Source organism: Ranitomeya variabilis, chromosome 8 (assembly GCF_051348905.1).
Source record: "Ranitomeya variabilis isolate aRanVar5 chromosome 8, aRanVar5.hap1, whole genome shotgun sequence".
In the NCBI taxonomy this organism is placed as follows: domain Eukaryota; kingdom Metazoa; phylum Chordata; class Amphibia; order Anura; family Dendrobatidae; genus Ranitomeya; species Ranitomeya variabilis.
The window spans coordinates 5,804,296-5,821,417 of NC_135239.1; the positions used below are offsets into that span (position 1 = coordinate 5,804,296).

Here is a 17,122-nt window from a genome sequence, read left to right on the forward strand (position 1 = left end):
TGTGTGTGACGAGGGTCCGGGAGGTTCTTTACTCTGCTGCCATTGCTTGTAAACCCCACTGCTGTTATGTCCATGACGGATCACCCACAGTCATCACCCCCCTATAAGTAGAGCTGGAGTTCCCCTGTAATGCCAATTCCCTCTCGCTGATCACAGAAAAGGTCAACCGAGGATCTGAAGGATCGTTACTACGCCATCTGCGCCAAGCTGGCAAACATTCGTGCCACTCCGGGCACCGACCTGAAGATCCCAGTGTTCGATGCCGCCCATGAAAGAAGGAGGAAGGAGCAGCTGGAGAGGCTTTATAACAGGACCCCGGAGCAGGTGAGAGGTCTGAGGTGTCATATAGGGGGTATGGGGGTTACACCAGGCTGTGGAGGGGTCTGAGGAGTCATATGGGGGTATGTGAGGTTACACCAGGCTGTGGAGGGGTGTGAGGAGTCATATAGGGGGTATGTGGGGTTACACCAGGCTGTGGAGGGGTGTGAGGAGCCATATAGGGGGTTACACCAGGCTGTGGAGGGGTGTGAGGAGTCATATGGGGGTATGTGAGGTTACACCAGGCTGTGGAGGGGTGTGAGGAGTCATATAGGGGGTATGTGGGGTTACACCAGGCTGTGGAGGGGTGTGAGGAGCCATATAGGGGGTATGTGGGGTTATACCAGGCTGTGGAGGGGTGTGAGGAGTCATATAGGGGGTATGTGGGGTTATACCAGGCTGTGGAGGGGTGTGAGGAGTCATATAGGGGGTATGGGGGGGTTACACCAGGCTGTGGAGGGGTGTGAGGAGTCATATAGGGGGTATGTGGGGTTACACCAGGCTGTGGAGGGGTGTGAGGAGCCATATAGGGGGTTACACCAGGCTGTGGAGGGGTGTGAGGAGTCATATGGGGGTATGTGAGGTTACACCAGGCTGTGGAGGGGTGTGAGGAGTCATATAGGGGGTATGGGGGGGTTACACCAGGCTGTGGAGGGATGTAAGGAGTCATATAGGGGGGATGTGGGGTTATACCAGGCTGTGGAGGGGTGTGAGGAGTCATATAGGGGGTATGGGGGGGTTACACCAGGCTGTGGAGGGGTGTGAGGAGTCATATAGGGGGTATGGGGGGTTACACCAGGCTGTGGAGGGGTGTGAGGAGTCATATAGGGGGTATGTGGGTTTATACCAGGCTGTGGAGGGGAGTAAGGAGTCATATAGGGGGTATGGGGGGGTTACACCAGGCTGTGGAGGGGTGTAAGGAGTCATATAGGGGGTATGTGGGGTTATACCAGGCTGTGGAGGGGTGTGAGGAGTCATATAGGGGGTATGGGGGGGTTACACCAGGCTGTGGAGGGGAGTGAGGAGTCATATAGGGGGTATGGGGGGGTTACATCAGGCTGTGGAGGGGTGTAAGGAGTCATATAGGGGGTATGTGGGGTTATACCAGGCTGTGGAGGGGTGTAAGGAGTCATATAGGGGGTATGGGGGGGTTACACCAGGCTGTGGAGGGGTGTGAGGAGTCATATAGGGGGTATGGGGGGGTTACACCAGGCTGTGGAGGGGTGTGAGGAGTCATATAGGGGGTATGGGGGGGTTATACCAGGCTGTGGAGGGGTGTAAGGAGTCATATAGGGGGTATGGGGGGGTTATACCAGGCTGTGGAGGGGTGTGAGGAGTCATATAGGGGGTATGGGGGGGGTTACACCAGGCTGTGGAGGGGTGTGAGGAGTCATATAGGGGGTATGGGGGGGTTACACCAGGCTGTGGAGGGGTGTAAGGAGTCATATAGGGGGTATGTGGGGTTATACCAGGCTGTGGAGGGGTGTAAGGAGTCATATAGGGGGTATGTGGGGTTATACCAGGCTGTGGAGGGGTGTGAGGAGTGATATAGGGGGTATGGGCGGGTTACACCAGGCTGTGGAGGGGTGTAAGGAGTCATATAGGGGGTATGGGGGGTTACACCAGGCTGTGGAGGGGTGTGAGGAGTCACATAGGGGGTATGTGGGGTTACACCAGGCTGTGGAGGGGTGTGAGGAGTCACATAGGGGGTATGTGGGGTTACACCAGGCTGTGGAGGGGTGTGAGGAGTCATATAGGGGGTATGGGGGGGTTACACCAGGCTGTGGAGGGGTGTAAGGAGTCATATAGGGGGTATGGGGGGGTTACACCAGGCTGTGGAGGGGTGTGAGGAGTCACATAGGGGGTATGTGGGGTTACACCAGGCTGTGGAGGGATGTAAGGAGTCATATAGGGGGTATGTGGGGTTATACCAGGCTGTGGAGGGGTGTGAGGAGTCATATAGGGGGTATGGGGGGCTTACACCAGGCTGTGGAGGAGTGTGATGAGTCATATAGGGGGTATGGGGGGGTTACACCAGGCTGTGGGGGGGTTACACCAGGCTGTGGAGGGGTGTAAGGAGTCATATAGGGGGTATGTGGGGTTATACCAGGCTGTGGAGGGGTGTGAGGAGTCATATAGGGGTATGGGGGGGGTTACACCAGGCTGTGGAGGGGTGTGAGGAATCATATAGGGGGTATGGGGGGGTTACACCAGGCTGTGGAGGGGTGTGAGGAGTCATATAGGGGGTATGGGGGGGTTACACCAGGCTGTGGAGGGGTGTGAGGAGTCATATAGGGGTATGGGGGGGGTTACACCAGGCTGTGGAGGGGTGTGAGGAATCATATAGGGGGTTTGGGGGGGTTACACCAGGCTGTGGAGGGGTGTGAGGAGTCATATAGGGGGTATGGGGGGGTTACACCAGGCTGTGGAGGGGTGTGAGGAGTCATATAGGGGGTATGTGGGGTTATACTAGGCTGTGGAGGGGTGTGAGGAGTCATATAGGGGGTATGGGGGGTTACACCAGGCTGTGGAGGGGTGTGAGGAGTCATATAGGGGGTATGGGGGGGTTACACCAGGCTGTGGAGGGGTGTAAGGAGTCATATAGGGGTATGTGGGGTTATACTAATAATAATAATAATAATCTTTATTTTTATATAGCGCTAACATATTCCGCAGCGCTTTACAATTTGCACACATTATCATCGCTGTCCCCGTTGGGGCTCACAATCTAAATTCCCTATCAGTATGTCTTTGGAATGTGGGAGGAAACCGGAGTACCCGGAGGAAACCCACGCAAACACGGAGAGAACATACAAACTCTTTGCAGATGTTGTCCTTAGTGGGGCTTGAACCCAGGACTCCAGCGCTGCAAGGCTGCTGTGCTATCCACTGCGCCACCGTGCTGCCCGTACTAGGCTGTGGAGGGGTGTGAGGAGTCATATAGGGGGTATGGGGGTTACACCAGGCTGTGGAGGGGTGTGAGGAGTCATATAGGGGGTATGGGGGGGGTTACACCAGGCTGTGGAGGGGTGTGAGGAGTCATATAGGGGGTATGGGGGGGTTACACCAGGCTGTGGAGGGGTGTAAGGAGTCATATAGGGGGTATGGGGGGGTTACACCAGGCTGTGGAGGGGTGTAAGGAGTCATATAGGGGGTATGTGGGGTTATACTAGGCTGTGGAGGGGTGTGAGGAGTCATATAGGGGGTATGGGGGTTACACCAGGCTGTGGAGGGGTGTAAGGAGTCATATAGGGGGTATGGGGGGGTTACACCAGGCTGTGGAGGGGTGTGAGGAGTCATATAGGGGGTATGGGGGGTTACACCAGGCTGTGGAGGGGTGTAAGGAGTCATATAGGGGGTATGTGGGGGTTACACCAGGCTGTGGAGGGGTGTGAGGAGTCATATAGGGGGTATGGGGGGGTTACACCAGGCTGTGGAGGGGTGTGAGGAGTCATATAGGGGGTATGGGGGGTTACACCAGGCTGTGGAGGGGTGTAAGGAGTCATATAGGGGGTATGTGGGGTTATACTAGGCTGTGGAGGGGTGTGAGGAGTCATATAGGGGGTATGGGGGTTACACCAGGCTGTGGAGGGGTGTGAGGAGTCATATAGGGGGTATGGGGGGGGGTTACACCAGGCTGTGGAGGGGTGTGAGGAGTCATATAGGGGGTATGGGGGGGTTACACCAGGCTGTGGAGGGGTGTAAGGAGTCATATAGGGGGTATGGGGGGGGTTACACCAGGCTGTGGAGGGGTGTAAGGAGTCATATAGGGGGTATGTGGGGTTATACTAGGCTGTGGAGGGGTGTGAGGAGTCATATAGGGGGTATGGGGGTTACACCAGGCTGTGGAGGGGTGTAAGGAGTCATATAGGGGGTATGGGGGGGTTACACCAGGCTGTGGAGGGGTGTGAGGAGTCATATAGGGGGTATGGGGGGTTACACCAGGCTGTGGAGGGGTGTAAGGAGTCATATAGGGGGTATGTGGGGGTTACACCAGGCTGTGGAGGGGTGTGAGGAGTCATATAGGGGGTATGGGGGGGTTACACCAGGCTGTGGAGGGGTGTGAGGAGTCATATAGGGGGTATGGGGGGTTACACCAGGCTGTGGAGGGGTGTAAGGAGTCATATAGGGGGTATGTGGGGTTATACTAGGCTGTGGAGGGGTGTGAGGAGTCATATAGGGGGTATGGGGGTTACACCAGGCTGTGGAGGGGTGTGAGGAGTCATATAGGGGGTATGGGGGGTTACACCAGGCTGTGGAGGGGTGTAAGGAGTCATATAGGGGGTATGTGGGGTTATACTAGGCTGTGGAGGGGTGTGAGGAGTCATATAGGGGGTATGGGGGTTACACCAGGCTGTGGAGGGGTGTGAGGAGTCATATAGGGGGTATGGGGGGTTACACCAGGCTGTGGAGGGGTGTGAGGAGTCATATAGGGGGTATGGGGGGGTTACACCAGGCTGTGGAGGGGTGTGAGGAGTCATATAGGGGGTATGGGGGGGTTACACCAGGCTGTGGAGGGGTGTAAGGAGTCATATAGGGGGTATGTGGGGGTTACACCAGGCTGTGGAGGGGTGTGAGGAGTCATATAGGGGGTATGTGGGGTTATACTAGGCTGTGGAGGGGTGTGAGGAGTCATATAGGGGGTATGGGGGTTACACCAGGCTGTGGAGGGGTGTGAGGAGTCATATAGGGGGTATGGGGGGGTTACACCAGGCTGTGGAGGGGTGTGAGGAGTCATATAGGGGGTATGGGGGGTTACACCAGGCTGTGGAGGGGTGTGAGGAGTCATATAGGGGGTATGGGGGGTTACACCAGGCTGTGGAGGGGTGTAAGGAGTCATATAGGGGGTATGGGGGGGTTACACCAGGCTGTGGAGGGGTGTGAGGAGTCATATAGGGGGTATGTGGGGTTACACCAGGCTGTGGAGGGGTGTGAGGAGTCATATAGGGGGTATGGGGGGGTTACACCAGGCTGTGGAGGGGTGTGAGGAGTCATATAGGGGGTATGGGGGGGTTACACCAGGCTGTGGAGGGGTGTAAGGAGTCATATAGGGGGTATGGGGGGTTACACCAGGCTGTGGAGAAGTGTGAGGAGTCATATAGGGGGTATGGGGGGGTTACACCAGGCTGTGGAGGGGTGTAAGGAGTCATATAGGGGGTATGGGGGGTTACACCAGGCTGTGGAGGGGTGTGAGGAGTCATATAGGGGGTATGGGGGGGTTACACCAGGCTGTGGAGAAGTGTAAGGAGTCATATAGGGGGTATGGGGGGGTTACACCAGGCTGTGGAGGGGTGTAAGGAGTCATATAGGGGGTATGGGGGGTTACACCAGGCTGTGGAGGGGTGTGAGGAGTCATATAGGGGGTATGGGGGGTTACACCAGGCTGTGGAGGGGTGTGAGGAGTCATATAGGGGGTATGGGGGTTACACCAGGCTGTGGAGGGGTGTAAGGAGTCATATAGGGGGTATGGGGGTTACACCAGGCTGTGGAGGGGTGTAAGGAGTCATATAGGGGGTATGGGGGGGTTACACCAGGCTGTGGAGGGGTGTGAGGAGTCATATAGGGGGTATGGGGGTTACACCAGGCTGTGGAGGGGTGTAAGGAGTCATATAGGGGGTATGGGGGGGTTACACCAGGCTGTGGAGGGGTGTGAGGAGTCATATAGGGGGTATGGGGGGTTACACCAGGCTGTGGAGGGGTGTAAGGAGTCATATAGGGGGTATGGGGGGGTTACACCAGGCTGTGGAGGGGTGTGAGGAGTCATATAGGGGGTATGTGGGGTTACACCAGGCTGTGGAGGGGTGTGAGGAGTCATATAGGGGGTATGGGGGGGTTACACCAGGCTGTGGAGGGGTGTGAGGAGTTATATAGGGGGTATGGGGGGGTTACACCAGGCTGTGGAGGGGTGTGAGGAGTCATATAGGGGGTATGGGGGGTTACACCAGGCTGTGGAGAAGTGTAAGGAGTCATATAGGGGGTATGGGGGGGTTACACCAGGCTGTGGAGGGGTGTAAGGAGTCATATAGGGGGTATGGGGGGTTACACCAGGCTGTGGAGGGGTGTGAGGAGTCATATAGGGGGTATGGGGGGTTACACCAGGCTGTGGAGGGGTGTAAGGAGTCATATAGGGGGTATGGGGGGTTACACCAGGCTGTGGAGGGGTGTGAGGAGTCATATAGGGGGTATGGGGGGGTTACACCAGGCTGTGGAGGGGTGTGAGGAGTCATATAGGGGGTATGTGGGGTTACACCAGGCTGTGGAGGGGTGTAAGGAGTCATATAGGGGGTATGGGGGGGTTACACTAGGCTGTGGAGGGGTGTGAGGAGTCATATAGGGGGTATGTGGGGTTACACCAGGCTGTGGAGGGGTGTAAGGAGTCATATAGGGGGTATGGGGGGGTGATGTGCCCCCGTAGGATAGGACTGATGAGTGACAATCGTCTGTTCTTAATGTGATATTTGTGATATATTTTACCCCCTAAAGGACATGAAGCCCCCTCATCGCTCGTCACAATTTACTGCAGTTCTTTAGTATTGTGACATATTGTAAAATGATCTGAACCGCACCCCAAGATGGCATCTCCAGGGTGGGGGGCTCCTAATAGGTGACGGAGGGGACCCCGCTACCTGCTGTCTGACCCTTTACGTGCCAGCAGCGTCTGTGGGGTTAACCAGTTGCTGTTGGAGGCAGGTGCCGGCCGCCCCCTACACTGCTGCCACCGCAGGCCAGCAGGGGGTTAATGGCCGGTTCGCACGCTGCGTTCACCCCATGCTTCACCTTCCCAGCTGGCGAGGAGGTGCAGGCGCCACTAGGGGCCACGTCCGGGGGTCACAGCGGTGGTGTTGGGTCACTTGCTGCTCTCGGCCCCTTCTGCCTCCCGCGGCTGCACAGGATGACCCCGCCAGGCGGACTTGTTAGCTTTTAGCTTTGGGATCTAAGAAGCGTTTTTCTTGAACCGCGGTCTCCTCCTGACCCCGTGAGCAGAGTGTGCCGATAGCGGGAGGACGGCGTTGCCGGTCGGGGTGAGGGCGCCTTTTCGTGCTCATCACTTTGGCGCAGCTCCTGTAAAGCTGGGGGGAGGCAGCGGAGCAGGAAGGTTGCTCGTATTCTCCCTTTTAGTGCAGTTGCCCTCGGGGTCCGCGCTTTCTGGATTTGAAGTCCGTCTGCTCCGTGCAAGTTTTCTTCAACTCGATTTTACCCTTTGTTCCTTCCCAGGCATTAAAATCCTGCCGAGAATGGCGACATGTCCGTCATCCAGTGCTGTCCGGAGCCTGCGGCATTTCTAGCTGTGACCTGGTGCCATGTGCTGCAGAGACAAGCGGCCAGCACTGGGGGGATTCTGGGGGGACGCACCTCACTTTGGGGGTCTTTGTTCTTAGTCCTCGATTGTTTTTCTGTGAAGATTAATTGTCAGTTCTGCAGCTTTCTAGTCTATGTATCTGTGCTTGCTGCTAGTGACTGGAAGCCTCACAACTGCAGGGTGGATGAGCGCTGGCGGGATGAGTGGGCCCCGAGCGCTGGCGGGATGAGTGGGCCCCGAGCGCTGGCGGGATGAGTGGGCCCCGAGGCGCTGGCGGGATGAGTGGGCCCCGAGCGCTGGCGGGATGAGTGGGCCCCGAGCGCTGGCGGGATGAGTGGGCCCCGAGCGCTGGCGGGATGAGTGGGCCCCGAGCGCTGGCGGGATGAGTGGGCCCCGAGGCGCTGGCGGGATGAGTGGGCCCCGAGGCGCTGGCGGGATGAGTGGGCCCCGAGGCGCTGGCGGGATGAGTGGGCCCCGAGGCGCTGGCGGGATGAGTGGGCCCCGAGGCGCTGGCGGGATGAGTGGGCCCCGAGGCGCTGGCGGGATGAGTGGGCCCCGAGGCGCTGGCGGGATGAGTGGGCCCCGAGGCGCTGGCGGGATGAGTGGGCCCCGAGGCGCTGGCGGGATGAGTGGGCCCCGAGGCGCTGGCGGGATGAGTGGGCCCCGAGGCGCTGGCGGGATGAGTGGGCCCCGAGGCGCTGGCGGGATGAGTGGGCCCCGAGGCGCTGGCGGGATGAGTGGGCCCCGAGGCGCTGGCGGGATGAGTGGGCCCCGAGGCGCTGGCGGGATGAGTGGGCCCCGAGGCGCTGGCGGGATGAGTGGGCCCCGAGGCGCTGGCGGGATGAGTGGGCCCCGAGGCGCTGGCGGGATGAGTGGGCCCCGAGGCGCTGGCGGGATGAGTGGGCCCCGAGGCGCTGGCGGGATGAGTGGGCCCCGAGGCGCTGGCGGGATGAGTGGGCCCCGAGGCGCTGGCGGGATGAGTGGGCCCCGAGGCGCTGGCGGGATGAGTGGGCCCCGAGGCGCTGGCGGGATGACGGGGCCCAGAAGCGCTGGCGGGATGACGGGGTCCAGAAGCGCTGGCGGATGAATGGTCAGGAGTGCTGGCGGGATGACGGAGCCCCGAGCGCTGGCGGGATGACGGGGCCCCGAGGCGCTGGCGGGATGACGGGGCCCCGAGGCGCTGGCGGGATGACGGGGCCCAGAAGCGCTGGCGGGATGACGGGGCCCAGAAGCGCTGGCGGGATGACGGGGCCCAGAAGCGCTGGCGGATGAATGGTCAGGAGTGCTGGCGGGATGACGGAGCCCCGAGCGCTGGCGGATGAATGGTCAGGAGTGCTGGCGGGATGACGGGGCCCCGAGCGTTGGCGGATGAATGGTCAGGAGTCCTGGCGGATGAATGGTCAGGAGCGCTGGCGGGATGATGGGGTCAGGAGCGCCAGTGGATGAATGGTCAGGAGCGCCGGTGGATGAATGGGCAGGAGCGCCAGCGGGACGACTGGGCCCCGAGCGCTGGCGGATGAATGGGCAGGAGCGCCGGTGGATGAATGGGCAGGAGCGCCGGTGGATGAATGGGCAGGAGCGCCAGCGGGACGACTGGGCCCCGAGCGCTGGCGGATGATCGTACAGGTCGCTCGGTGCCCACATCAATGGTTCTGTAATCTGGAGGTTTTCTTACGAATGTCCGCTCCCTCCTTTCCTCCTTCCATCCGGAGCTCCGCACTCGCGGGACCTTCTGACGACACAACAGGATTTCTTATGTTAAAGGCGCCGTCATCAACTAAGGAGCAAATTATCATTGCATGCCGTAATCACTGGGTGCGTGGACCGTGGTGGTGACCTGTGGGGCGATTATCACCCGTGTAAAGTGCCCTGCACAGCTGAGGGTTTGTAGTCCAGACCGTCCACAGAGCTGCCTCCCGTGCTGGCTGTTTGTTACAGTGTGTCAGTCGGTCTGATCCTGTTCACTTCCAGAAAACAAAGATCTTAACGGTGTGATTAGTCTCTCTGGAACATTGCCAGTGATTGCCATGAGATGTGGGACCGTTCTGCATGCTCCGTACATCCGGTCAGCGTCTGTGCACGCGGCATCAGTAGGCCCAGGGTGTAGTGTGTGCGCTCACCTGTGCTGGGTCCACAGAGGCCGCCCGGTCATGGACCGGTACATGGCCCCGCTGTCAGTCTTGGCTGTAATGCAGGTTTCATCCTCCGGGTGGCGCTCTCCGCTCACTGTTGATCTGTGTCTGGTTTCCTTCCTGCAGGTGTCGGAGGAGGAATATCTTATCCAAGAGCTGCGGAAGATCGAGAGCAGGAAGAAGGAACGAGAGAAGAAAGCCCAGGACCTCCAGAAGCTCATCACCGCCGCCGACACCACCACCGAGCTGCGGCGTGCCGAGAGGAAAGCCACCAAGAAGAAGCTGCCCCAGAAGAAGGAGACTGAGAAGCCTGTAAGACCCCTCGCATCAGTATGTGGCGTCTCCTGATGCCCACCGAGGGTGGTATGAAGGTGTATTAGCATCATCAGATCCACGACTGCGCCCCAGACAGGAGCACGTGGGGTCACCATGCAGACAGGAGCACGTGGGGTCACCATGCAGACAGGAGCACGTGGGGTCACCATGCAGACAGGAGCACGTGGGGTCACCATGCAGAGCTCCTCTATAGAGGGCCCTCACTGTGACTGGTCCGGGCATCTGGTGCCCTCAGTGTGCCTGCAGGAAATGCGCCATTATTGGCCATGCACTGGATGAGGGTCCCCATGACAAGACCCCCATAGTAGATAATGGTCATACACAGAGGTGGCTATCCTCATTAGTATCCTGCTCCCATGAGCTGACAATCGCAGGGTGCGGCTCCTCACATTGGGGGCCGTGTGTCGCCCTTCCCTGCTTTAATTGCATGCTCTGTGTTGTCTCGTATTTGTTTTTGCAAATAACTGGAATTAAGGCCTGGCGCGTGTCTGCAGGGGCCGACTCCTCGCTGATGGGTCCTGGCGTAAAATCATTGAGCAGTGTCAGGCCGCCCTTGTGCCGCCTGCATGCTAAGTGCCCTCTCTGCTGTGTTTACGCTCAGGGGGCAATCAGGAAACCTTGAATCAATAGCAAGGACGGTGCCGCTCCCCGGAGCCCCTCATCCTCCGGGTGTTTAATGGCTGCAATCACACAGCTATTGAGCCAAGTGCCGCTGCTCCGGGGCCTGTTCCTGCAGCAGCTCAGGAGTTAATCGTGTCCTTCAAGCTCCGAGCTGTCAGAACGGGGGACGCACGGTGGACGCGGAGCCACTTGTGCTGCTTTCAGCCTTGAAGTATTATTCATAGATGATTTTATAAACATTCACCAAATTCAAAAACCAAATCCAAAGTTTTTTCAGATGCATTTGTAATATCTGAAGATGATAAAACCAAACCCCTCGGGTTACGCTCCCCATCCTGATGTGAGCGGCGCGGAGGTCGGGGGCACCTGCAAGTCCGGCATGGAGGGATCCGCTGATCCCGGCTGATTCCGTCTCACACATCATTCCACTGCTGCTAGGTCCCATAGATGTAACGCACATGTGTGCCCCTAAACCAGCCTAAAAACCAACTGCCCACCGCCACGCCAGCGTGCACCGTGGAGGCCGCATGTACCTGTGCACCGTGGAGGCCGCATGTACCTGTGCACCGTGGAGGCCGCATGTACCTGTGCACCGTGGAGGCCGCATGTACCTGTGCACCGTGGAGGCCGCATGTACCTGTGCACCGTGGAGGCCGCATGTACCTGTGCACACGACACTTCCTGTCTGCATTAATGACCGACGGACAGAGGTCCTACAGATCCTTGTATCCTGCTGTCAGTGACCATGATATCACTATTGCCGCTGGGTGGTCACAGCCTGCGCAGACCCTGCACTGCTGGGCCGCCGGAGCAGGGCGCCAACGAACCCCAGAACTTATCTCTGATTAGAAAATACTCCTGTCCGCTCAGTACGAGCAGCGGCATTCTCCCACCTTGGGTCATGATGAAGATTTTATTTGTTTTTCAATATAATCATCTTTTGCATCATTCTCACTTCTGCATCTCTTCATTTTTAGGCTGTGCCCGAAACCGCTGGCATCAGATTCCCAGACTTCAAGTCCGCTGGGGTGACGCTGCGCAGCCAAAGGGTAAGGTATAGTATGGCACCAAGAATGTACGGGGGAGATAACGTCAGCCTCGCTGACTGTAGGCCTAGTAGTGGAGGGTGAGACCCCCACTCATTGTGGACCTAGGAGCAATATGAGAGACCCCCACTCACTGTCTGTAGACCTACAGTACAGAGCAAAAGTTTGGACACACCTTCTCATTTAAAGATTTTTCTGTATTTTCATGACTATGAAAATTGTACATTCGCACTGAAGGCATCAAAACTATGAATTAACACATGTGGAATTATATACTTAACAAAAAAGTGTGAAACAACTGAAATTCTGTCTTATATTCTAGGTTCTTCACAGTAGCCACCTTTTGCTTTGATGACTGCTTTGCACACTCTTGGCATTCTCTTGATGAGGTACAATAGGTAGTCACCGGGAATGGTTTTCATTTCCCAGGTGTGCCCTGTCAGGTGTAATAAGTGGGATTTCTTGCCTTATAAATGGTGTTGTGACCATCAGTTGTTGAGCAGAAGTCTGGTGGATACACAGCTGATAGTCCTACTGAATAGACTGTTAGAATTTGTATTCTGGCAAGAAAAAAGCAGCTAAGAAAAACGAGTGGCCATCATTACTTTAAGAAATGAAGGTCAGTCAGTCCGAAAAATTGGGAAAACTTTGAAAGTGTCCCAAAGTTCAGTGGCAAAAACCATCAAGCGCTGCAAAGAAACTGGCTCACATGAGGACCGCCCCAGGAAAGGAAGACCAAGAGTCACCTCTGCTTCTGAGGATAAGTTTATCCGAGTCACCAGCTTCAGAAATCGCTGGTTAGCAGCAGCTCAGATTAGAGACCAGGTCAATGCCACGCAGAGTTCTAGCAGCAGACACATCTCTACAACAACTGTTAAGAGGAGACTTTGTGCAGCAGGCCTTCATGGTAAAATAGCTGCTAGCAAACCACTGCTAAGGACAGGCAACAAGCAGAAGAGACTTGTTTGGGCTAAAGAACACAAGGAATGGACATTAGACCAGTGGGAATCTGTGCTTTGGGCTGATGTGTCCAAATTTGAGATCTTTGGTTCCAACCACCGTGTCTTTGTGTGATGCAGAAAAGGTGAACGGATGGACTCTACATGCCTGGTTCCCACCGTGAAGCATGGAGGAGGAGGTGTGATGGTGTGGGGGTGCTGTTATGACCCCAATGGCAGAGGGTCTCAGAAATAATTACTAAGTCTGCAAACACAAAAAACCAGCTCATAGGGCAGTGGTAACTGGGCTGACCATATATCTAATCCTAGCACCACAAATAGCAGCAGCCGGGGAACGTGCCTACGTTGGTTCTAGACGTCTCGCGCCAGCCGGAGAACTAACTAACCCTAGAAGGGAAAAGAAAGACCTTTCTTGCCTCCAGAGAAAAGACCCCAAAAGTTGGATACAAGCCCCCAACAAATAATAACGGTGAGGTAAGAGGAAAAGACAAACATAAGAATGAGCTAAGTATTTAGCAAAGAGAGGCCCACTAGCTAATAGCAGAATATAGTAAGATGACTTATATGGTCAGCAAAAACCCTATCAAAATATCCACGCTGGATATTCAAGAACCCCCGAACCGTCTAACGGCCCGGGGGGAGAACACCAGCCCCCTAGAGCTTCCAGCAAGGTCAGGAATCACATTTAGTACAAGCTGGACAAAAATGAGAGCAAGCAAATAACCAAAAAACAAAGAAGCAGGACTTAGCTTAATTTTGCACGAACCCGGACCAGCAGACAGGAGCAAACAGAAAGGATCTGATTACAACGATGCCAGGCACTGGACTAAGGATCCAGGAAGCTTATATAGCAACACCCCTGGACTAACGACCCAGGTGGGTGCCAAACTGAGGAAAGACAATCCCAGAGTCATATCACTAGTAACCACAAGAGGGAGCCAAAAAGTCTAATTCACAACAGGGTGCTTTGCTGGTGACACTGTTGGGGATTTATTCAGAATTGAAGGCATACTGAACCAGCATGGCTACCACAGCATCTTGCAGCGGCATGCTATTCCATTCGGTTTGTGTTTAGTTGGACCATCATTTATTTTTCAACAGGACAATGACCCCAAACACACCTCCAGGCTGTGTAAGGGCTATTTGACCAACAAGGAGAGTGATGGGGTGCTACACCAGATGACCTGGCCTCCAAAGTCACCAGACCTGAACCCAATCGAGATGGTTTGGGGTGACCTGGACCGCAGAGTGAAGGCAAAAGGGCCAACAAGTGCTAAGCATCCCTGGGAACTCCTTCAGGATTGCTGGAAGACCATTCCCGGTGACTACCTCTAGAAGCTCATCAAGAGAATGCCAAGAGTGTGCAAAGCAGGCATCAAAACAAAAGGTGGCTACTTTGAAGAACCTAGAATATAAGACATAATTTCAGTTGTTTCACACTTTTTTGTTAAGTATATAATTCCACATGTGATAATTCATAGTTTTGATGCCTTCAGTGTGAATGTACAATTTTCATAGTCCTGAAAATACAGAAAAATATTTAAATGAGAAGGTGTGTCCAAACTTTTGGTCTGTACTGTATATGTGGATGCTTCCAGTACACTGAGGCCAGAGCAGCCCCCGGGGACACATTCAGCTGTTCGTCCCCCTGTGCTGGAGCACACAGCCCCCGGCGTGAGATGGTGTCCAAACTTTTGGTCTGTAGACGTAGTAGTGGAGGATAAGACCCTCATTCACTGTCTGTAGGCCTAGTAGTGGAGGAGGAGACTCCAATCCTGAACCTTTGTTAGCAGGGCACACATTGTCAGGCCTGGTTTGCATCTGTGACACTGCGGCAGTGAAGCAGTTAAATCTATAACACGGGCGCCGCTCGGCCTAATGGAGAAGAGACGACACGAGCCGCGTTAGATTAAGTTCACCTGCTTAAAATCACTTCTGTGCACAAATGCAAAGTGTGATTGTGCGGGGCTGACAGAGATGGACATGGCCGCTGGGACGGGGACACTGAAGGCAGCGGGCGAGGTATCAGCACTTATTAATATTCCTCTTCTGACAGTCGCCAGGTGATTAATTAGCAGCGGTGGAGAATCTCTGCGGTATACGTGTGTGCTGAGCAACTGCACCCTCCTCATCTCTCCTTCCTCCTCATCTCACCCTCCTCCTTCTTGTCCTCGTCGTACCGCCGTACTTCTCCCTCCTCGTCGTCCCGCCGCCCTCCTCGTCGTCGTCCCGCCGCCCTCCTCGTCGTCGTCCCGCCGCCCTCCTCGTCGTCGTCCCGCCGCCCTCCTCGTCGTCGTCCCGCCGCCCTCCTCGTCGTCGTCCCGCCGCCCTCCTCGTCGTCGTCCCGCCGCCCTCCTCGTCGTCGTCCCGCCGCCCTCCTCGTCGTCGTCCCGCCGCCCTCCTCGTCGTCGTCCCGCCGCCCTCCTCGTCGTCGTCCCGCCGCCCTCCTCGTCGTCGTCCCGCCGCCCTCCTCGTCGTCGTCCCGCCGCCCTCCTCGTCGTCGTCCCGCCGCCCTCCTCGTCGTCGTCCCGCCGCCCTCCTCGTCGTCGTCCCGCCGCCCTCCTCGTCGTCGTCCCGCCGCCCTCCTCGTCGTCGTCCCGCCGCCCTCCCCCCCCCCCCCCCCCCGTTCCGTGCTAACAATGATTGAGGCCGGACTGGTCGTCAGTGGCTCCTACAGTCTAACCTTCTGCCTCCATCTTAGTGTTTGGGGTGCGCCCCCTCTGAGCTCCTCGTTATTATCTTGATGATTGAGCGCTGCTCCGAAGGTGATGAAACGCGGTACCGAGACCTGTCATTAATATCTGCGGCTTCCAATCATGGAGGCGCCGTCACTTCTAACCCAGCAGCCCGTGGACGATATTACTGCTCCGCATTACGCTGCCACATACAAATGAGCGTTACTTATAATGTAGCGGCCGGGATCTGTGATCCTTCTCACCCGTCACTGAACATCTGCTGCAAGATAATCACTCCCATCATTGCAGTGTACAGCACCTGCTTCCACCCGGCACTGCTCTACCTCTGCCTGTCAGTTACATGTATATTATATAGTTCTGTCACCAGACAAGTCGGTGTGAAGTGCTGATGTATGACGACGAAGGATTGCTACCGATACAAAGCTCCAAATCTTCTACCATAATCTAGTCACCACTAGAGGGAGCGCTCTGTATACAGTCTGTACAGTCCCTGCAGTCACCCCTAGAGGACGCTCTCCGCATATAGCCTGTACATTGCTTTCAGTCTCCACTAGAGGGAGCTATGTACAGGCTGTATGCAGAGAGCTCCCTCTAGTGGTGACTGCAGGTAATGTGAGAGCTCCCTCTAGTGGTGACTGCAGGTAATGTATGTACACAGTGACTGCACCAGCAGAATAGTGAGTGCAGCTCTGGGGTATAATACAGGATGTAACTCAGGACCAGTAATGTATGTACACAGTGACTGCACCAGCAGAATAGTGAGTGCAGCTCTGGGGTATAATACAGGAGGTAACTCAGGATCAGTAATGTAATGTATGTACACAGTGACTGCACCAGCAGAATAGTGAGTGCAGCTCTGGGGTATAATACAGGATGTAACTCAGGACCAGTAATGTATGTACACAGTGACTGCACCAGCAGAATAGTGAGTGCAGCTCTGGGGTATAATACAGGATGTAACTCAGGACCAGTAATGTAATGTATGTACACAGTGACTGCACCAGCAGAATAGTGAGTGCAGCTCTGGGGTATAATACAGGATGTAACTCAGGACCAGTAATGTAATGTATGTACACAGTGACTGCACCAGCAGAATAGTGAGTGCAGCTCTGGGGTATAATGCAGGATGTTACTCAGGATCAGTAATGTATGTACACAGTGACTGCACCAGCAGTACAGTGAGTGCAGCTCTGGAGTATATTATACAGGATGTAACTCAGGATCAGTAATGTATGTACACAGTGACTGCACCAGCAGAATAGTGAGTGCAGCTCTGGGGTATAATACAGGATGTAACTCAGGATCAGTAATGTAATGTATGTACACAGTGACTGCACCTGCAGAATAGTGAGTGCAGCTCTGGAGTATAATACAGGAGGTAACTCAGGATCAGTAATGTAATGTATGTACACAGTGACTGCACCAGCAGAATAGTGAGTGCAGCTCTGGGGTATAATACAGGATGTAACTCAGGATCAGTAATGTAATGTATGTACACAGTGACTGCACCAGCAGAATAGTGAGTGCAGCTCTGGGGTATAATACAGGATGTAACTCAGGATCAGTAATGTAATGTATGTACACAGTGACTGCACCAGCAGAATAGTGAGTGCAGCTCTGGGGTATAATGCAGGATGTTACTCAGGATCAGTAATGTAATGTATGTACACAGTGACTGCACCAGCAGAATAGTGAGTGCAGCTCTGGGGTATAA

General features: G+C 55.6%; 1 protein-coding gene across 1 annotated transcript in view; it reads left to right on the forward strand.

Moving 5' to 3' along the window:
• DMAP1 (DNA methyltransferase 1 associated protein 1) overlaps positions 1–17,122 on the forward strand; it is a 93,474-nt gene that overhangs the window by 19,978 nt on the left and 56,374 nt on the right. The window contains exons 5-7 of the mRNA XM_077276152.1: positions 157–324; positions 9,877–10,062; positions 11,685–11,756. Coding sequence (XP_077132267.1) covers positions 157–324; positions 9,877–10,062; positions 11,685–11,756 — 426 coding nt within the window. The remainder of the gene's footprint in view (positions 1–156; positions 325–9,876; positions 10,063–11,684; positions 11,757–17,122) is intronic.